The sequence below is a fragment of the Colossoma macropomum genome, unplaced genomic scaffold (assembly GCF_904425465.1).
Source record: "Colossoma macropomum unplaced genomic scaffold, Colossoma_macropomum, whole genome shotgun sequence".
Classification (NCBI taxonomy): domain Eukaryota; kingdom Metazoa; phylum Chordata; class Actinopteri; order Characiformes; family Serrasalmidae; genus Colossoma; species Colossoma macropomum.
Genome location: NW_023494801.1, coordinates 22,215,854 through 22,238,035, shown reverse-complemented (window position 1 = coordinate 22,238,035; position 22,182 = coordinate 22,215,854). Strand labels below are relative to the sequence as shown.

Here is a 22,182-nt window from a genome sequence, read left to right as displayed (position 1 = left end):
ACAATAACTTCTGTCTAAAGTGAATGCAGTGTGTCATCAGCATTGTCATCAGCTTGAGAATTGACACTCAACATTACCATAAAACATCAAAAAAAAAAATATTGTTTTTCTATTATTTTACTATTTGTTTAGGGATGCACCATTGCCACTTTTCCCCTTGTGATACCAAAACCTGATTCTTGAGTATTGGCCAATACCAAGCACTGATACTCATTCTATTTAACCTAACTAGCTTTTAAGTCCTAATATTTATACAGTTCCACTGTAATATTTCAGATGTTTAAGACTTACCTTTCTTTGTTAAATTACTACATATGATTGGTAACGAAAACCATATTTATCAATTGAAGTAGATACAAAATATTTTTATTGCACAAAATAGTTAAAAGCAGAACTGAAAAATATGTAGATAAATCTGTGGTCTGTACATTTAAGCACGCAGCAGCTTCTCTGGCTCGGCAACAACAGTGTTGTTGCTGCACATCCGAATTTCTCAAGTCATTTGTCTCATATTAGCGTCTCTAAGTGTCAGACTTAATAGTAGTGGTGAAGACACAGATTTCTCTACAAGACCACACTAGCGTTTGAATTTATTCTATTTGAATATTGCTAATGAAACTCAAAACAAAGCAATACACATAGCAATACATTCATGGCCACACTCTTACCTGTATTTCAGCAGCAATTTCAGCACTACAGAGCGTACTACAGGGTTTTTGTCCACAGAGTCATCAAAAGGAGAAAGGGCCTTGGTCAAAAAACGCCTATCGTGACCTTATAATGGAAAAAAAGAGAAACCCAAGTTAATACTTGTGTAAGCACAGTCTGGTCCACATTCACATAAGCTATCTCTGGGACAACTCTCAATCTCACCCCTGACAATGAGCACAGAGCCTGCCTCCACCATAAGGAAGGATAGCAGATGGCGGATGATGGCCCTGCTGGGTGGAGAGTTATCTCTGAAGCAGACAGTGGAGACCAGGTCAATGAAGAAGGTGTTGCACTGCTTTCTGAACTGGGCATTCCGTTTGATCAGGGTCCTAATAGACAAAAACATGACGCACAATCACCTTTCAATCACACTGTATCGACAGAGACTGTCAAACAAGCCATGTATCCAATATATCTCGGAATATGGATCACTATTGATAGACAACTTGTATCACAGAGCAAGATCCACCTGGTTATATCACAATATCTCAATAACAGTGTGGTCTACATACCGAATGGTCTCAGAAGGCTTGAGTTCAAAGTCATCCTCTATTCCCTGCATGCAGAGTGGGCAGTACATCTGTCCTGGGATTAGCCACTGCTTGATGCAGACCAGACAGTAGATATGGTCACAAGGCAAACTCAGAGGGTCATGAGGGTCCCCCATACACACAGGACAGGGCTGGAAGCCAAACCTGGACACACAATAGCAAACTGGTTTAAAGGATACCAGTTTCTGCTATACTGATAAATCAATTCATTTGAAGGCTATTATTAAACTGCTATCCTAAACAAGGTTATGGCACATTTTGTACCTGAAAATGCGCTCATTTGCTCCATCTTTGCAGGCTTTGAGTACATTGATAACTGCCTCGAAAGGCTGCTTCAGTTTGAGGTCTGAGTTATTGCCCAAAACCTTAAATTGAGAGGGGAAAAACAAAACATCACCATCAACTGCAGAAAACAGTGCTAGGACATTAATCAATTGGTAGGCGAGAAAACCAGGTGAAAACTGACTAACTTGAGCCAAGTGTCGAGTGTGCTCCAGAACCACCGGCTTTAACTTCTTGTCCACATCTTCTACACCAAGCAGTATGTGCTCAACAAACAAGGAGAGAGAATAGATACGACGCCAGCCATGCCTGACCAGACATCACACATACAGAATAAAATACATTTTCAGAGCAGTGTTAACCTGCTTCCAGTGCAATTTTTGTGCATTAATACTGATGTACTCACTGCACACGGGTGACCATGGTTTTGCTTAGTTCTCCATAGTGGCGGAAGCTTTCCTCTGAGCAGACCAACTCAATGGGTACCTGCAATTTCTTCACCTGTCGCAGCCATGCCATACTTTGAGCAAATGCATCCAGAGCCTGCGGCTCCAGATACTCAACACAGGCCATAGCAGCGTATACATCCAGCACCTGAAGACATGAGGAGACCGATTAAAGAATGACTTACCCTTACATCTTTTATCCTTTAATGCTTGAATTGCTTTTATCATCCTGCATACAAGAGGAAACCATAACTTACCATTTCCATGCCTTCTCTGGATTGTCTGTTGTCCAGAAGCACTTGAGAAATCTGGGGCTCAATGGTGATCATTCTGAAGAGATTCTGTAGACGGTTTTTAAACTCATGGTAGGCAGCATGGACCCAAGGCAAAGACATCACATCGTTTTGTACTGCATCCTCATGGCCTCTCAGTTCATTAACACAGCATTGTAGGGCCCCAGACAGGAGCTGAGGATTACACAAAACAAAGAACATACAGGGCCATTTTTTATTGTAAAATGAAAAACTCAGTAAGCCGTTAAGTAAACCTATACCTTTCAAAATGTTTTTTAATACTGACCTGCAGTTCCACCTCTGATGCTACATTCATGGTCAAACAGATGAAATCTTGAAGATACCGGTGGAAAAACTCCATCTGAATTTCTTCCTCTGCTTCTGCAATGTACCTTCCCAATGGTGTCTTCCAAAAGAACTCATCAAACTGCTTCTGTGAGTGACCTAAGGCAAGAAAAAGATATAAACAAATTTGTAAAACAAAAATAATTTCCTTAGAGATATAAGATGCTTTTGCACCAACAGTCACATATAATACATGACTGGTAGGTGTTTTCACTTACCCTCTCGATGCAAAGCATGTACCCAAAGTTCCTCTAAATAATCTTTGATTCTCCAGCTGAATGGCATGATGCAGCCCATATCCCTATCTCGAACAATGTAGTTCTGGACCAGAAATGTCTTTGCAACCGAACTGTAAAAGACAAAATTCGATGTGAGAGTGGAAAATACACCAATGAAGCATTTCTTCAGGCAGTCTCAATACAGAATTGCAGAAATTGCTTACTTAGAATCCACTCTTGTGTATGGAATATGCAATAACTTGACATTTCCAAAGATGTCCAACCACAGTTTCTTCACTGATTCACCCGAGTTTGCATCCAGTAAGAGGTCAAGATTGCGGTCACGGTCAATAACTGAGATCATTTGAGCCAGGAAGGGAATAACTGCAGCTTGAACTCGCTTCCATAGTGTATGCCTGTTATGCAATAACAACCAACCGCCGATCAATTATATATATATATATATATATATATATATATATATATATATATATATATATATATATATATACGCAAGAAGCAATACACAGCAATTTTTTTTTGAGTTAACTGTCCTACTAGTGGTCAAATGACTAGTCATAAACAAGAAAGAGTAGATAACCTAATGCACTGGTAAAAAGGAAGGCCTATCATAGATGTAAGGGACCAGGAATACTGCTAAGACACTAATTTTTGCTGAATTCATTGGTGGCTCCAATGGAGAATAAGATACACTGCAATAATTATTAGGGCACAGTCCTAAAATGACATTAATTTACGCATTCATCATGATTATCAGTACTAACAGAAAATAGAGAAATGTGCACGTTATTATTAAATATTAAGTAAATATTATTAAATATATAAGTATTCGCTAGTTGTCTACTCACCTGAATGTCCCACCCTCTTGTAGTGCATCAATATTGGATGCCTCCTTGAAAACCCAGTTCTTAGCTGAGACAGAGTGCTCATCATGGGTTTTCAACAGAAAATGAAGACGTGACTTCACAGTTTTCAGAAACGCAGCTGTTGATTATAAATGTTAGAGTTAGAATTATAAATGTTTGGAGTTGAATCACTGAATCAGTAGCTATGAATAAAATCATTACTTCCACACCTTGAAGTTCCTGGCTATCAGTCAGGAGAGTTAACAGAATCTCTACTCTTCTGGTGCTGCGACAGCCAGCCTCCCCCTGGTCTCTTAGCATGCCCACTGCGTTCTGAACACAGCTTCGCACCAGCCCTGTGGTGTCCAAGGCATTCTCCCAGCTCTGTGACAACACCACAAAATGAATTTATTAATAAATAAACTTACATTGAAACAAAAAAAACAACTTACTGATGGTAGTACTTACAATACTGTCCTCTTGGTCCATTTTCTCTGCTTCTGCATACATGTCCTCTGTCTCCATAGCTGTGACAGACACATCCTACTTAAACATCACGCAACTATATAATAGCTGGAGGTCTACTTGTCTAATTGTATGCATTTTGAACATCTAAATCTAAAATAAAGAATTTGCTGTTACCCTCAGGCTTTTCCTCAAACAGCTGGCTGATGGTAAGACACTGCAAGGCTTTAATATCAGAGACAATATCTTTTGATCGTCTGAGGTCATCAATGTGGACTGACTTCCAGGGACCTTAAAAGAAATGTTAATTAATAAGAACCTGTTAAAACACTAAATATGCAGTCTAACTATCAGCTCTCTAATAAAAACCAGATTGTTGCTCCACCTCCATGAAATCCAACATAAGAGGTTCCGCCTTCTATTCTTGGTAGTTTGGTGATGAAGTACACAAATATTCTGCTGTCCTCCTCGTTCCTAAACTTGTTGATTTCATTGATGGTGGAATACCTAAAAGACATTTGAAACTCACACTGTCATGTCTGCATTTATGTCACACTGTGAAATGCAGTCAGATGCAAGACTTACTTTGCAGATGCTATGAGATTGGAGCTTTGTAAGTCTTCATCAAAATCAGTCTGAATAATCAGTATTTTGTCTCCAGTGGTACTGTCTAAAAAGTTCCTGAAAGAAAAAAAAAAAAATGGTACCAATCACTTACCAAAATTTTGTAAACTATTTGTTTTTGATTATGGAATATACAATAGTATACCTGATCTTTTTCAGGAAGGAATGCTCTGTGTCAAATTGCTGCAGCGCAAGAAGCTCAATGTTTGGAACTACTTCCTGGAGCTGTCCGATGTCTGCTACTGTCAGAAGTCTGGAGAAGGTAGTCACCTGCAGGATTTCAAAAGTCAAGATTTCAAGAGTCAGGGATTAGAGAGAAAATAATTTAGGGTTTATACAGTAAGCAGATTATTGCAAAGACCTTCACTCATTTCTTTTAAAATAAAAGACAAAAGTCAGCTATACCTCAGTGAAACAAGACTGGCTGCACTCTTCTTCTTGTGTGTGGCAAAAGACAAAGTCAGCCAGGGAGCTGTGCTTCTGGTCTTCAAAGTACTTCCTTGCTAGATGTTCACTTTCCACTCGGGAAAGAGCTGTACTATCTAGGCGAACCACTGCATCTGGTGTAGCACAGTTCAGCAGGATGAATTTGGCCTCGTCCAATAAGTGTCTGCCAGGGTCAGACAGTTCCATCTCGCTTTTCTGTTTCTCTGTAACTTGCAGAAGGACTGAGGCACAAGTATCAGAGTGATAACCAATGAAAACATCAGCTGGGTCGTACCTCTGTGCCTGAGAAACAACTGAATGGTGGTTCTTAGGAGCAATGAACTGAGAAACCCATTTCTTAAGCTCCGTGACCAGTTCCTTTTGTTCATTCTTTAACACTGTATTGATATCCAGGTAATGTTTCTCCAACCTGTTAATCAGAGGAATGGGAAACTGCTTGTAGACAACTTCCTTCTCTTCAATGACTATGAGCCTGAAATCTTTGTGCACTCTGCACTTGACACGATGAGTTCCAAGACCCAAATCCACATACTTCTGACCTCCGAGGCAAACATAGTACTGATTGAGTGCATCATACAAGCTTTCATACAGGTTCTGTAGATTCAGAAGCACAATGGTTTGACCAGTCTCCATGCAAATCTTGACACGATTAATGTTGCGGCAAATCTGGGTGTATTCCTGGTCCTTTGGAAAACTTGAGCCAAAGATGATTTCGGGTTGGTATTGCTCAGAAAAGAATGTTTGTTGAAGAATTTGTAGAGCCGCATAATTTTTAGTCAGGATGAGTAGGTATCTGCACTCCTCTTCTTGACCAATGGCTGTTATGTTTTGTCTCACAAGCTCAATGGCACTGATACTTTCAAGGTTGGGTTTGAGATTAAGCCTGCTGGTGAAAACAGTGACAGCATCAACATTGTCTTTGCCACTGAAGTTTCTCAAAACAGCTTGCACAATCTGCTCTGCACTGGGCTTTTGTTCAGAGGCCTTAGCAATCGCAAACATCATCTTGATCAAGCTGTAGTAGTCACGTAAACCAAAAAACCCTTTTCCTTGTTTCTTGCAGATATTGAGGTAAGCTCGGGCAAAAGGCTGAAAGAAATCTCTAACCTTGTCAAGAATCATTGCGTCAGAAGAGCAAATGCCTTTGGCACTTTCAATTAACTCCTTCTCATCGGGATCCCCACGGGAAACAAATATTCCTCTGTTCATCTTTGCTGGGTCTAAAGCCCAGTTGGATATACCAATGAATCCAACCTTCTTATGAGGCAGTGGCTGATCGTCTATGCATCCTTCTTCAAGCAAAGGATGAAGGGTTTTCAGGGGCATTTTTGGAGAATCCTCAGCTAGACCAATCTCATCCAACACCACCACTGAGATATACTCATTTAGATTCTTGCCCTCCTGGAAACGGGCACACTGCTTGAATGTGTTAATTATACCATCTGGGGTGGAATGAGGACTGCATTGAAATGATACCAGATGGATCTGTTTCAGTTTCCTATACAACTCAGAATGGGCTGCTTGGCCCTGCATGGCATCTGCGACCAGCGTTTTAGATAGAGACTTGGAGCTTCCAGGTTTCCCCACCAAGAAGAGGGGGATACGCAACTCAATGCAAATCACCATCATGAAGACATTTTCTTTCAAAGCATTGTTTCTTGCAATAGTTTCACCCAGTGGAACTCCACTCAGAAGAAAATCTTGCATAACTGAGATCTCCTGCATTAACTTCACTGAGTTGTATGTCTCTGGTAAGTATTTGCAGACCTTGCGTCTGTATTTCTCTTTGTCTTCCAAGCAGGCATGATAGCACACACCAACAGCCATCACCAATGACCACCAAATAGGGTTTCTTTCATCAATGTCCTTCTGACTTTCTTCATTCCTCTGTGCCCTCTGACCACTCTCATACCTGGCAAGTTCTGAAAGTAACATTTCATTATTTTGGTAGAACCATGCAAACACTTGCATGCATCGCTCAACATCCCTCAAGCTTACAAAACTGCATTCATCCTTCCTTTTCCTCATGTACTTCTGTGAAGCTGACAAGACATCTGTAATTTTCCTGATGTAGTCCTCATCAAAGGAGTGGTTTTCAACGACTCTTTCAACTATTTGCTGGATATACATTTTCTCAGTATGGTCATTGAGTTGCCCAAAGTCCCACACTAATGGAATCATGCTAGGAGGCAAAGCCTGCACTCTGTACACAAGCTGACGGAGGGGAATGGACCCAAGTTTCTCGTCTGATTCTTCAGCTCGCACTCTGTATCCCAAACCAGCTGACTCTAGTCTCTTAATCATTACATCTGTGTGTTTTCTGTATGGATTACAAGCAGCAATAATCTGTAAGCCAGTGTGTTTCATCATGGATTCTCCCTCCACTGTCTTATCACAGATAACTTCTTTGATGCTGCTGATGGCCTCTGTTGTATTTGCCTCATCAAAGAACAACACAGAGTCAAAGCCATAGAATTGCTTGTTTGTGTAGGCTATGGCCTCTGCCTCTTTCACTTTGGAGTAAATCATGTCAGAATTTGTTCCTCCATGAACTTTGACTAATTTCATATTCTCTGTGGCAACTCCACTCCTTTGAAGCTCACACATGAATTTGATGAGCCTGGTCTTCCCACACCCTGTCTCACCCATGATAATGACAGGAATCCCACACCTAAAGCGCATATGAATTGCGAGAATCTTCAGTATGTTGTCTGTAGTGAGCTCATAACTTTCATCAGGGTCAAGAGGCCACTGAATTCCCAGAACTCTGCAGATTCGCTCAATTTTCTCTCCTCTTGGGAGCTTATCAAAATCTATATTGAAAGGAACCCTCTGGAGCTTAAGGCCTTCATATAATTCTCTGGTCATGATGTTTCTCTTTATCACTGTCTTTGTTGATGGATCAATGGCATCTACCAAATTCTGTTCATTCAGCTGTAAATGAAAACCAATGAAGGTCATGGACACATGGTCATCATTGAAGAAGATATAAGGATGAGGCTCTGATTCCCATCGCTTTCTGATCTTGAATGGAGCAAGGTCTTCCTCACTAACACCAGAAAGGTCCATCTGTAGCCTCCCAGGGCTCTGGTCAGAGATGCTCAAAGAGGGTGTGGCAAAATCTTTAGCCATGAGTATCATGAAATCAACCACAAAGTTTTTGAATCCTTGCAAAGTGTCTCCTGTAAAAGAGGCATCACAGAAAACAGATGTCTCACAGTCTCGGAGCTGCAAGTTCAGGAACCACGTAAAATTCCGCAACTCTGCCCAAGATGGGTCCATGACACCACAGTACAGAAACAGCAGCTGCAGGCATTCCACGTGAGCTCCTTCAATTCCATTATACATGAAGCCATCCAAGTTGGCGCGGTTGTGGAAACGTTTTAGATACTGGTATGGTCGCTGGTAAGCCTCACTTCTGAATTCTTTATCATCCATTAGGGGGTCATCACCCACAGCTATGGAAGGGTCTTCCTGCAGCCTCATCTCTAGCTCAAGGACCTCTTTAGGAGCTCGGCAGTGGACACTTGGAAACACATTCAGGAAGCCAAACTGGCCATTTAATCCCTGTCAGTAAAAACAGAAAACAGTGTGTCAGTGGTATGTTATTGGGATTTTAGCAACAATCACCAAATTAGGAAATTACAAAAACTGACTTACAGCTCTTGGACCAATTTTAGACACATTTCTATCAGACAAAAGGACCTCAATGATATATAAGTGCTGACTGCAGCGCTTCCACATTCTTCCTTCTGAATCCAAGAGATAACCCAAGATCAGCAGCCTAAACAGAAATTCATGGAGGCCCTTCTGCACCTATAAAAGTAACATACATGTTCAATATCGAACAATATACATATTTTCATTTTAACAAACTGGAAGGATAACTTCCTGATAATTACCGAAGATGTGACATCAAAATGAAAGACTGTTAGGCTCTTCTTAGGGCTGTTGAGGACTGACTGAAGAATTGCATTTTCATCTACTCTGGGCTCTATCAGCCGGACACATTTGAGCTGTGAGGACTTCTTGGTGATCTTTTTCAGCTTCTCATACATCCGATGGACGTAAAGTGATTTGCCTAGGAACACGCAATAAATGTGATTTATAACATTACTCCATACAAATACAAATGTATTCTTTCCATATATACATGTGAATGTATACCCACCAACACCTGCTCTTCTTGAAGATACAATGCCCACACTTTTCCTGTTTTTAAAAACAGCAGCAGCACTGGACTGGTCACTTGGGACTGTGTAGTGCTTGGCAAGGTATCTCTGAATTTTGCTCAGGGGTTCCTGAGGTACCATGTGCAACCTGAACTGACTGAAGACTGATGGAAGATACGTATGTTCACGATCCGAACTACAGATCAACACCATTCTGTAGTCTTTTCTGCTTTGGACCTTGAGACGCTGGAAAAACTGTTCAACTTTGTAGCTCACTTCATATGTTAGCTGATCAATAAACAGCATTGTGTATATCTTCTCTCCTTTATAGCCAGCTGTAAGACAACGCCTAAGGAACAGTTCCACTTGCTCATATGGGGTTGAAGGTCCACATAGGAGCACTTCATCATATGTTGGAAGGGGCTCATCTTCACTGCTCATGTAAATGGAGATGCAAGAAGTCAGAATCTCTGTGGAAGGGCAGACAATGAGATTCGGTTTTCCAGCAGCCAGTCCTATAGGAAGCTCTCTCTGTATATTTCCCTGATTCTTCTTAAGAGTAACATCATCCTCAGCATCATCCTCAGCATCATTCTCATTTGCACTTCGACTATTAGCCAAAATTTCAAGAAGTCTTCCTAAACTTCTCACATCAAGAGAGTTGGGGAGGAAATTCTTCATGTTCTTCATGTATTCATTCCAAATTGTGTCAAGTCTTCCACCCTCTCTTTCTGGACCGAAATGATTTGAAAGTTCATCGAGGGAACAGACCTCTCCGATATCCATGTCACTTTCAAACATACTAGGAACTTCAACAAAGGTTTGAAAATCCAGGTCTTCATTTTGCTCAGGAGGCTTCTTAAGCATCTCATACTGAAGAACATGCCAAGTCTGCCTCAAATCAAAGGCAGTGCAGTTAGGCTTGATAAAAGAGAGCATCATGAGAGCTTGATCTTCCAGGTTTGTCAGGTTTTTCTGAGTCAGCTGACTGCACAGATACACTATCTGCTCTGCTGTAAAGTAGTTAAGGTAGTAATGCTGAGACCTCTGCTTATCCATGAAATACATCCACAAGCTCAAGCATTTTTCCATTTTCTTACAAACTTCTGAAAGTTGCTCTGCCACATCACCCTTCATCATGACAACATTCACAACATTTCCCAAGTTGAAGTCCATGACAATGCAAGCTTCCTTACTATTACAGTTGATATTTGCCTCCCAATGTCTGAACAGTGGGTTTCCAGCCACAAACAAATCAATAAATGCAGATGCTAATCTCTGCGCACCAGCAAAAACCTGGAAATATAAGAAAAGATATTGTAAAATGTCACATGCAAAGCTATGTATGTATTTGGATAAGCTAAGTTAGTCTCTTAAAGCAAAACATACTAAAAATTGACACCCACCTCTGCAAACTGATCAACTTCATTCTGACCTTGATCTCCCTTGCCAGACATGAGCATCAATTTATTCTGAAGTTCCCTGAGGTCCTCAAGAGAGTAACGTCGCATCTCAAGGCCTTCATCATGCATCTCTGGAATCTGTAGTTTCAGGACTTTGTCCAAACTCAACTGAAGACAAAAAAACATTTTGAAATATTCTACTAATCTAGAAACTGTGTAAATACACACATAATTATAAAACACATTTAGCAAACCTTCTTTTGATTTTCTGCACTGATAACATAGATTCCTTTTGTGTTGATAGCTGATGCCAAGGACAGAGATGACAGTTCCACAGATCCATGACTGTCCTTAACAGTCTTCAACCATTCTAAGTGTCTTGCAGTGTCACGCTGAAAAAAAAGATTGCACTCAAAGACTGCACTCAAATAACCATCTAAAATGTGAGCTCAATATCTGCAGATTTTAAACTAGAGTCGAGTCTTACCAGTTTCTTCGGCAGGTTGGAGTCATTATCAAGTGCCTTCCAAAGCTTCTTTAGTACCTCTTTAAAGACTGTGAAGCCAGCATCTGGCTTTAGCTCATACAACACTGAGGAGTAGCCAAGAACAGCATCGTGAAAGCAGGCTACGCGGTCCACATCCAGATCATTTTCTCCCGCAGAGATGGAAGCCAGGTCAACAAACACCTTCAATTCATTGATATCTGCAAAATTACAAAGCGGTTATTCAGTTTTCTATATGGCTTCCAAGCCTGTAGTAATCACATTTAAAAAAAAAAAAAGTACAAAAAAAAGACATGCAAAATCCCCTTGCAATACTACTGCCATAACTCCAACATACAGCTATATGAAGTTTGGACAAGCTAGCTTAGTCTTAGTCATAAGGTAGAATTTTACTTAAAATTAAACCACATAATTCTATATAACCCAAAACATTAAGGCAATCAACCAATTTACTTTTTACCTTCAAGTGCCTCTTTGACCCACATAACAAAGTTCTTTCTTAGGCCCAGCTCCTGGAGGCAGAGTCTACGAGGCTCAGTGATGTCCACAAGCACAGTTTTGGCCTGCATTAGCTCATTGTCAATACTATCAAGGGGTTCCTTCTTAAAGTCCAACTGTGTCTAAATTCAGGGAAATCCAAATCAAGTAATCACAACAACTGCATTTCATGCTGCTTGAATTTATGTACAACTCTGCTAAGGCATGAAATAAATGTGGCATCCTTACAAAGTGGTAATGTAAGAACATGTTAAGTGAGGCATGGCATTTCATACTTTGTTAAAGCAAGTATGAATACTGTTACTTACCACTACAAGCAGCTTCTCAAGCACCTGGAAGTCTCCTTGAAGGCACAGTGTCTGCTTCACCATCATGACTACCTGAGCAGACTCCACTGCCAAATGAAGCTCATGGTACTGTTCAATCTGCTGAATCCTTCTTTGGATCCACCGCTTGTCATCTGTCAAATCCAGTTTGCACATAATTGCAACATCCTCAGCAAGTTCTTCATATTTTCCCCTGTAGTCCCTAAATATCACATCAACTTCTTCAAAGGTCATGCTGCCATTTTTTAAGCTTGCATATATCTTCTGGTATTTACTGTAGCATGGCTGAAATATATCAAAGTAAATCACATCAGGTGTAGCCAACAAGTCAGGCTCTTCACTCAAAGCTAAGCTCTCATCATCACTCTTCATGGCGAAGTCCTTAGCCTGATTCTCCCAGCACATCTTGAAAATATAGCTCTCTTTAAATGTGTGTAAGGCCTCTGCCATGGATCGAACATCATCATCAAGTTCAAAGTATGTGACTACGCCCGCCATTAGTGATGAGATTTGGTTAAATGGGTGAATCTCCATGAACACATTCAGTTTCATCTCATCAATGTCAATCTGGTGCTTTTCTTCTAGGCCTTCAAGATCAACTGAAATGGGAGAAAATGTACAGTAGCTTTTGAACACCCATATAACAAAGGGAATGCAATACTGACATATGGACACATCTGAGCAGCACATACCTGTTACATGCTCCTGAAGTTTCTGGCACATTGCAACAAATCCCTTAACCAGCTCGCTGTCATGATATATGGCTTTTACCTCTTCCTGTCGCAACTGAAGAAGCCTTCTCATGGCACTGACATCTCTGCATTGCTCGTTTTCACAAAGAGAGTCTAGGGAGGGAGTAATTTCTAATCATTAGACTTATCAAAACAACGTAAGTAACTGACCACCCATCATCAGCGAGAAGAGATTTGTTTATGACTACAGTGATGCGGCACATGATTAGGCTAACTTTTTATGGTCTGTTGTCATTCGACAGAAAGATTGCACACACGTACACATGTAAGGTTCAAATTACATGACACATGCTCATATCGGGGCAAGATGTGAACTTACCTATTTTTATCAGCTCTACAAAAGTATTCCTCTTGCTCAAGATGTGGTTAAGAACTTTTACTCTTATGTTTCCTGTGATGAGCTGACGTGAAATATCAGTAAATAATGACGTTGCTACAGCAAGTCTCTCTTTAGCCTCATCAGAGAGTTCATCGATTAGTTTTTCATCAGCACCTACAATGAGAGTTGTAAATGTGCTAATGAAGTTCAGGAAAAATAGCAAGGCAAAAGATGCTAAAAGAGGACATTTAGCTACCATGAAGTTGAAAGATATTCTTGGCTGCTGTCCAGTTGAGAAGGTGCTGGAGCACCACCTCTTCCTCCTCCTTGTAGGCTCCACTCTCATTTCTTGGCCAAGACTTCTGTATGATTGCCGATACCAGCTTTCCAAACTTGTAGTTTATTCTAACTCTTTCAAAGAGTCTAGCCTCAGTCTTGGCCTATGGAAGAAAAAAGAAAAACTTGGATCAAACGTTTTTTGTTTTTTTTTGAAGCAAGTAATATTTGCTCCAGCTTCTGCCAGTACTGCTGATCACATTAAAAGCATACCTCGTTTGAGACATGGTCAGCCATTCATTGGGTGCACAGAACATGACATTAGTTTTTAGATTTTAACATTTGCATCAGAATTGATACTTCCTAAATATCCATTTAGAAATGGCTGCAATAACTAAGTTAACAGGTATTGGTATATAAAACCAACAATTAACTAATACATGACACTAAAAATAAGCTATAATGTAAATATTACAACAGAATTGTGGGGAAAGAAGCCTTTAGAATTACCTTTATTTCTGTATGAATGGCTCCTTACGTATTGCGATAACAAGATTTTACATTGCTATATCTTTATTGAACAAATGATTTGAATAATCAAGGTCATTGATGGAATAACCAGTGTAACTTTTTACTGGCAATAACCTCAACCAAACACTGTCCAGTTCAATGGTTAAGAGATATTTTTCCTCTATACAAAATGGTTTCCATACATGCACATACATTTTTGGCATGTCTTGATTGAACAACCTGCTTCAAAAATCATCAACAGCACGGGATCTAGGTCTGGTGATTCAAAAATATGGAATTTGATTTATCATCATTAGTGCATGACCTAATCTCTTAAGTTTCAGATCAGACATTCTGTGGTAGAAATGCCTGATTTAAGTTGGGTAACAATCTAGCTCCACATGATGATACTCCCTCTACCCTGCTTCACAGTTGTAATTAGATTTTTATGTTGGTGTGCAAACCTGACAGAGGCATATTTTTTTTGAACAGTGATATCTTCCATGGTAACCTCACAAGAACACTTTGTTTAGGTGTTTTTCTTATCTTAGACTTATGAATGCAACCCTTCTGAAGTACATAGACATGTTTACATGCTTTGTTGTTACCCTGCAGTGCTTTGTCACTTGTGTGAGGATTCAATGACATAACCATGGCTGAAGATCCTCCCATGAAGCTCTTATGAAGCTCACCAATGTGCAAGCTAAAATATGGGATTCATTGCATCCACTTGTGTCTGTTTGTGTTGTTTATATGTAAAGTGTCATAACTGACCAAACATGCCAAATGGGAGCTGCTACATATGAGGCACAACTCACACAGAATTCACTTACCTGCATTTTACTCTTAATTGAGCCAAAAGATCAACTTTTACAAAAGTCTAAGGATGGTGGAATATTCATCAAGTTCAACCATCAGTGGTGCACAAGCACTACAGTACTTAAAGTATGTTACCCTCACCTAGAGTATGTGACTGTGAAATATATACTGGGTTACCTTCCTGGGGGAGTTTGCTGCAATAAACCTCACTAGCATTAACATATTACCAGACACTATTGCAAACTCCACTGCAAGTGACTTAGCCAGCTACATCTCCTCTGCGGAAAAGTTACATCTTGATGGAACAATAATTGTGCTGAGCGATTTTAACCACATCAGTCTCCCCTGAACTACTCGCTTATTGTCAACATTTAAGTTGCTGCAGCAGAGGGACGTTTACACTTAACTACTGTATTTCACAATAATTCAAGCACATTCATGAGAACTGTACTGAGAACGCCTGACCACGTAGTGCTGTTTTTCAAAGGAAATTAAACATTTATGAAATGTTGCCTTTTTAAGCTGGAACAAAGAATATTACAGGCTGCCAAAAACAAATTAAGATCTGCTATAACAAAAGGCAAATCAAATTACATCACAAATCAGAAACAACAAATCACCCTCAATAATACAGGAACTGTCTGGCGAAAATTTCAAGACATTACTAACCACAGAAATCCTACCTACAGACCTGACTTTGACAGGTTCGCTGACAAACTTAACATTTCCTACTGCAGGTCTGAACAGACCATGCCCTCTCACCACGCCACTTCAACCCTTTACTCACTGCATCCTAGAGGCCAGGACATGTCTCAATGACTACACACTGATTGCTTCTACATCTGTCACCATGACTGCATCTCACCACAGCTCAACATTTAGAAATACGATGACAACCCACCCTTATAGGCCTCATCTCCAACAATGACAAAACTCAATATTGTTCTCAGATCAATCAAACATTAGCTGGTTTAATTATCTAATTATCTGGTGCGCAGACAATAGCCTCATGTTCATCCAAAAGACATGAACAGACTGTGACAAAGAAGTCACAATCCAAAAGCCTCATACTCATTCATGGGGAGCCAATTTCCAGCACTGACTCATTCAGCTGTCTTGTCACTAACATATGCAATGACCTAAAGCAGAATGTCATTTTAGACCACACAGTCAAAATTAAATCACAGCAGGAAAACATCTATTGCTACGTATTTGTGTATCACAGAAAGTATTTACCACATCCGCAAAAATCTGGTACAGCAGCACAGTCAGTCACTCCCAACTCCATTCAAGATCCTAGGTGTTTGCATGTTATTTTTTTGACCAGGTGTGTGTATCTACTGTGGCAAAGTTTCGAGATCAATGTGTATTGTGAAGCTGTGTTGCATTGCATTGTATTTTAATTAATGTATAGCCTCAGTGATATTCTATACTGGAATTGTGCTATGAATTTTATTACATCTATGGACAGTGAAAAAATTAAAAATTGTACTAAAGGCTGACATAACTTGTGTGAGCTCTGAGTACAGAGTATTTCTACTGGTGCATCAAATCTGTGATGGCAATAAACTTGGCAAGTCTTTGAAAGCACAGATCCACTGTGACACATGGCCTTGAGTAAACTAAAAACCACAATATGATAAAATACACTAATGTTTGATAAATAATGTAACTTATTTTTATATTTTTACATTTTATTTATAATTTGTCCTGAAAATGTATTTAAATAATATTATTGTTTAACAATTTTTATTATGAAGTTCTCCGATATCTCTTTTGACCACACAAACTGCACTATGCTGTGGTAATTCACTGGAATAGACATCGCAAGAGACCATTACAATCATATCCTTTTTTTTACCTTAATTTACCTTTTTATTTAACCTTTTGTAGTGCCATATCTTAACTAAAATGTATTGTTTATTAAACAGGACTTCATTATTATGAAAGTGAAGATCAAATCACAGTTTTGGAGCCAACCATGCAGAAATCAATCATTTCAAAGGTTTCACAACCTTTAGTTTAAAGCTGTAAACATTTATTTCTTTCAAAAAAGGGTGCCTAATTGGGAGGAAGCACTCAGTTTAGTGGTGAATGAATGAATGGAGAACCTGAACCTTACAAAATTAATGTTAAATACCTGGCACATATAGCTGACAGCTTGGAGAGCACACTTCTCAACGCTTTTTGCCACATAAGGATGGGTGTTGTTAAGTTCCTCAATCTTGCCACAATAGACTTCAACCTGGTCCAAAGGGCTTTCCTAAAACATGCAGTCTATTGTTAATGCTTTGTTTTGACCCTTTAAGACAACATGTGCAAATGTCGTAAAAAATGCAAACCTTCTGAAATTTCCCCTCAAAGTCTCTGGTAAAAGTGTCCCTCCACTCCATTGTAAACTCCTTACACTGAAAACGTAAGGCGATAATGTTGTTCCAGATCTATAAAAGAAATATATGGGAATAGTCATCACTGCTCACACTCACATTATTATTTTTTTTTTTTCTTCAATTAAAAATGGATTACTTTACTCACCTCAATCTCTGTAGTGAAGCTGGTACTCAATGTGAAGCTGTTCAAAAGTCTCCCCTTAAAAACCTGTCCTAACCAAGATCTGATAGTTTTCATTGCCACTGACAAAAGTTCAAGGCCCTTTGCATTTTGAGATTTGCCATTCTGTTCGTCCTGGAAAACAATTAACCATTAAAAACAATCCAATCTAAGCGATAATACACACACACACACACACACACACACACACACACACACACACACACACACAATATACACACAGAGTCACTGAGCACTTTCTATGAACCATTTTACCAGCTTCACTTATCATTTTTGTAGTTTTACAGTCACAGACTGTAGTGCATGTGTTTCTCTGCATACTTTGTTAGTCTCCTTTCACCCTGTTCCTCTGGTCAGGATCCCCACAAGACCACCACAGAGCAGGTATTATTTGGGTGGTGGATCATTCTCAGGAATGCAGTGACATATGGTGATAGCGTGTTAAGTGTGTTTTACACAGTTCACTCTGTTAGACACTCCTAAAGTGTTGGCCCACATTGTAGATGTAAAGTCAGAGACGACAGCTTATCTATGGCTGCACAGTTTGTGTTGGCTATCCTCTAGTCAATAATCAGTGATCACAGGACGCTGTTGGCTGGATATTTTGGTTGGTGGACTATTCTCAGTCCAGCAGTGACACTGAGGTGTAGCACTGCTGTGTCAGATCCACTACAGTCTATAATTGTAGAACTACAAAGTGTACCTATATCATAAATGCAGATGAATGTTAAATAATAATAATAATAATAATAATAATAATAATGATGATATATAATTATATATATATATATATATATATATATATATATATATATATATATATATATATATATATATATAATATATGAATAGTGAGTGCAGATACAAATAGGTGTTCCTAATATAGTGTTTGGGGACATACATATGTAAAAACACACACACACATACATACATTTAATACATTTAATATGGAAAAGCAAGGCCTTTCTGACATTTAATTTTCATTGCCACAATTGAAACGTATTTGCAAATCAGCTTGCAATTGCATTGTCAGTGAGGCACTCCTGTCAACCAAGCACTGTATGTCAGTATGGAGCAACTTTTTTACAGCAGGGAGTGTTTTAAAAAGGAAGTGAAAAAAACAATCTAAATTGCTTGTGTAGAATACAGAGGTAGCAATAGCAACCGCTGCTAGTGATATTATTTTGGCTGGTGATGGTTACAGTGTTTGTTGGCGATTGTTACTAACAGTAGTTGCTAGTGCTACCACCACACTGTAAACAAGCATCTAGCTGCGACACTACTGCCACAGTTTTGACTTTTTCATGACTTCCTCTTAAAACACACACCGCACTAAAAAGTCCTTCCTGACGTCAGGATTCAAAGGCTGGTGAAGCCTTTAGGTAGAGTAAGTATGGATATTGTTTTTTTTATCGTAAGGGAAAAAGTTTTATTGGTGTATCCATAGATGCAAAGTTGTTTAAATTTACAACACAGACTTCTCTGTTAAATTGCCTGCTGGTCAACTGTGATGATCCATGGCTAAATGTCACAGTTAACACAATTTAGCACAATGGTCATGTACAAGATTACTTAAGTTTCTTTTCCTGTCACATTGCAAAACACAACAGTTCATTGTGAGAGTTTTAATGTTTCATGCTGCAAAATCAGACTGAACTGTCTCACAGTGTAAAATCTGACCTAAGTAACCCACTGCGCTAACAAACTGTTGGTGGCATTTGTACCAGCGATGTCTTACTACAGGCCCTATGCGCCTTAAAGTTTGAAGGCAGTTTAGATTTGAAAATGAGATTACATCGCTTAACGATGTGCCGAAGTAAAGACACCAAACATGCCTTGGCTGATCTGCTACTTTAAGGGAAGAACCTGTGTTACAACAGCACATAATTTTTCAAATCAGTCATTTGCATTTTTCAAGAATCAGTGAAGCAACTTGAACACTGCTTTCTGGCCAAACAATTTACCACGTTACCAAGTTTGGACAATATTAGCAAAAAACGATGAGTCACTATAATCTACTTGCCTTCTTGTTTCCCATTATTGAGGAACAAATATGAATTCTACAAGCAAATGGCACTTCAGTGGCGTATGGTGGTTAAGCTGAAACCAAGTCTAACACGCTCACTATGCCTTGCATTTTTAAGGACAATGGACATATTACAAAGCCGGTATTTGAATATGATTCCAAGCAGAAGGTAATTTCTCAACACTGGAAGTAATGGCATAATATTTGTAACTTTTTAAATATTCAACTTATTTATCTTGACAAGACAACTACTCCGAAAAAAAAATCATAATACCTGTGCATGGAGAGATTGGGAAAAGTCTGAAACCGAAACCACAAGATTCAGGCAAGCAACTGGAATGTCAGTGGCATTCTGGGAGTAGGAAGTTTTGACTGCTTTGCATATCTTCTCCAGAAGCTTTACAGCTGCTGCTAAGCAGTCTCTTCCATAATCATCAGAGAAGCAGCTATAAACACATGCACCAATATAAAACCTTTAGTCTACAACATCTAATTCCAGTATTAATCAGCTTTATCAATTGTATTCAACATCTGTTTCAATATGGCAGTTATTTGATCTTACCACTTCTGATAAGATACACTGCATTGCGCATTTGTTTACTTAAGAAACAGTATTCTGTAGACTAGGTAATAATGTACACTTGACTGACCTGTATCTTTGTTGAAGAAGCTGGCTCTGAATGAAAGTCAAAGTATCTGACACAGACTGTGAAAAAACAAAAAAAACGTTTTCAGAGAAAAGGGCAAAACATTGTAGAGAGCAGAGGTAATAAGATTACAACACGCATAAACATTTCAAGCACAGAATACACATGTACTCTAAATAATAAAGACTGCACTACTAAACTATAGTGTTGCTGCCTGAAACAATCATACATAATATTCACAATAAAACGTTATAAAATGTTATAGCTTTCTACATCAAGAGCATAGCTTTTGACACTCACTGTGGATTCACTGTAGGAGAAATCAGCAGGAACTTTCAGAACGAACACCTGCAACATGTCCAAAAGCTCCACATGAATGTTGGTGCTGCACTCCACCAACTCACTGACAGTCATCAGATGCATCCATGACCGAGCCAGCAATCTGTCGACTTCCACCAGATGAAGATTGTCTTTCATGAGATTCAGCATGGCTCTAAAGAGAGATAGCATTATTTTATATGTGCCATTTCAATACTGAACTGTTTAACAAAATGTGTTTGAGTTCCAAATATAAACTGCAAAAATTGTAAACTATTTACAGTACCGATCAAAAGTTAGAAACACTGTTTTCAACCATATAAAAACTAATTTATGAAGATAAATGTATGAAATAATTCTATTGTGATGTTACCAGTCTACAACTTCAGAGCTTGTAAGAAGCTCTAAAAACGAATAAATGTTCGATCCACCAGAATGAGGAACACATCTGTAGATTATTCTAAAAAAGACTGAGAAAACTGTAGAACATTAAGAATGACATTGTAAGCGATTCCAAACTTTTAATAGTCGTGTAAATAGTTACACTCATGGCCTAACGTTGCAATCAATATTTAAAACTGAAACATTCTGAGCAGGTAGAATGTCCATGTTAACAGGTTTCCTTTTACGTCTCCCAACTGACTGTACTACAGTCTGGAATAACTAATTGGACTATATTATCTCCATTTACATTATTAGGCTATATTATGGTATTAGCATACATCATCACTACACAGAAAATTCTTCTTCTGAAGACAGAATGAATAGAGAATAGAAAACAATTTAATGTAAACACTTTATCAGTTATAATGTTACATGGGAGTCAGGGGCCGTATTACGGAAACATCCTATGTCTGAAATCTTAGCTGTTTAGTCACCATGACAACTTCAGTTAGAACGGAATTTAGGACAGAAGCTATTACAGAACAAAGTTCTGAAGTTCGTAATCTTATCCTAACTCCAGTTAAAAAAACAGTATTATAGAAACATCCTAACTAGACAAAATTTCCTAAATTCTTACCTAACTTTAGGACAAGCCCGAAGATGTCCCAACTTCTATTTTAACCTTCCGTTTCTACAACCCCATTTCCAAAAAAGTTGGGACACCGTGAAAAATGTAAATAAAAACAAAATACAACGATATGTAAATCATTTAAACTCTAGACAACATATCAAATGTTGAAACTGAGAAATTTTGTTGTTTTTGTACAATATATATCCATTTTGAATTTGATGCCAACACGCTCCAAAAAAGTTGGGACATGGGCAACAAAAGGCTGGTAAAGTTGTGTAATGCTATAAAAACACCTGGTGGTTAATTGGCAACAGGTCAGTAACATGATTGGGTATAAAAAGGACATCTCAGAGAGGCTGAGTCTTTCAGAAGTAAAGATGAGGAGGAGTTGACCACTCTGTGAAAGACTGCACAATCATATAGGGCAACAATTCAAGAAAAACGTTTCTCAATGTAAAATAGCAAATAGCTTTTTATCATCTACAGTACATAATATCATTAAAAGATTCAGAGAATCTGGACAAATCTCTCTACGTAAGGGACAAGGTCAAAAACCAGTATTTGCTAGCCATGATCTTTGGGCCCTCAGGTGACACTGCATTAAAAACAGACATGATTCTGTAGTGGAAATCACTGCATGGGCTCAGGAACACTTCTGAAAACCACTGTCTGTGAAAACAGTTTGTCACTGCATGTAAGTTAAAATTCTAAATGCAAGTTAAAACTCTAAAACGCAAAGAAGAAACCACATATAAACAGGATCCAGAAGTGCTGCCA

At 38.9% G+C, this 22,182-nt stretch overlaps 1 protein-coding gene across 4 annotated transcripts in view; it reads right to left on the bottom strand.

Annotated features, from left to right (window-relative positions):
• Positions 1-22,182, bottom strand: part of rnf213a (ring finger protein 213a) — a 44,485-nt gene that overhangs the window by 14,384 nt on the left and 7,919 nt on the right. For all 4 annotated transcript variants that reach the window (XM_036589921.1, XM_036589920.1, XM_036589919.1 and 1 more), the window contains 35 exons: positions 20,373-20,565; positions 20,076-20,131; positions 19,700-19,871; positions 17,364-17,513; positions 17,171-17,269; positions 16,969-17,091; positions 13,480-13,663; positions 13,224-13,397; positions 12,845-12,997; positions 12,135-12,751; positions 11,789-11,948; positions 11,311-11,528; positions 11,078-11,215; positions 10,827-10,991; positions 9,420-10,716; positions 9,151-9,329; positions 8,909-9,064; positions 5,207-8,815; positions 4,947-5,071; positions 4,763-4,858; positions 4,563-4,684; positions 4,355-4,468; positions 4,181-4,239; positions 3,943-4,096; positions 3,716-3,851; positions 3,071-3,262; positions 2,847-2,977; positions 2,570-2,727; positions 2,248-2,457; positions 1,951-2,138; positions 1,733-1,853; positions 1,527-1,627; positions 1,224-1,406; positions 874-1,040; positions 669-774 (listed from right to left, as the gene is read on the bottom strand). In XM_036589921.1, coding sequence (XP_036445814.1) covers positions 669-774; positions 874-1,040; positions 1,224-1,406; positions 1,527-1,627; positions 1,733-1,853; positions 1,951-2,138; positions 2,248-2,457; positions 2,570-2,727; positions 2,847-2,977; positions 3,071-3,262; positions 3,716-3,851; positions 3,943-4,096; positions 4,181-4,239; positions 4,355-4,468; positions 4,563-4,684; positions 4,763-4,858; positions 4,947-5,071; positions 5,207-8,815; positions 8,909-9,064; positions 9,151-9,329; positions 9,420-10,716; positions 10,827-10,991; positions 11,078-11,215; positions 11,311-11,528; positions 11,789-11,948; positions 12,135-12,751; positions 12,845-12,997; positions 13,224-13,397; positions 13,480-13,663; positions 16,969-17,091; positions 17,171-17,269; positions 17,364-17,513; positions 19,700-19,871; positions 20,076-20,131; positions 20,373-20,565 — 10,206 coding nt within the window. The remainder of the gene's footprint in view (positions 1-668; positions 775-873; positions 1,041-1,223; positions 1,407-1,526; positions 1,628-1,732; positions 1,854-1,950; positions 2,139-2,247; positions 2,458-2,569; positions 2,728-2,846; positions 2,978-3,070; positions 3,263-3,715; positions 3,852-3,942; positions 4,097-4,180; positions 4,240-4,354; positions 4,469-4,562; positions 4,685-4,762; positions 4,859-4,946; positions 5,072-5,206; positions 8,816-8,908; positions 9,065-9,150; positions 9,330-9,419; positions 10,717-10,826; positions 10,992-11,077; positions 11,216-11,310; positions 11,529-11,788; positions 11,949-12,134; positions 12,752-12,844; positions 12,998-13,223; positions 13,398-13,479; positions 13,664-16,968; positions 17,092-17,170; positions 17,270-17,363; positions 17,514-19,699; positions 19,872-20,075; positions 20,132-20,372; positions 20,566-22,182) is intronic.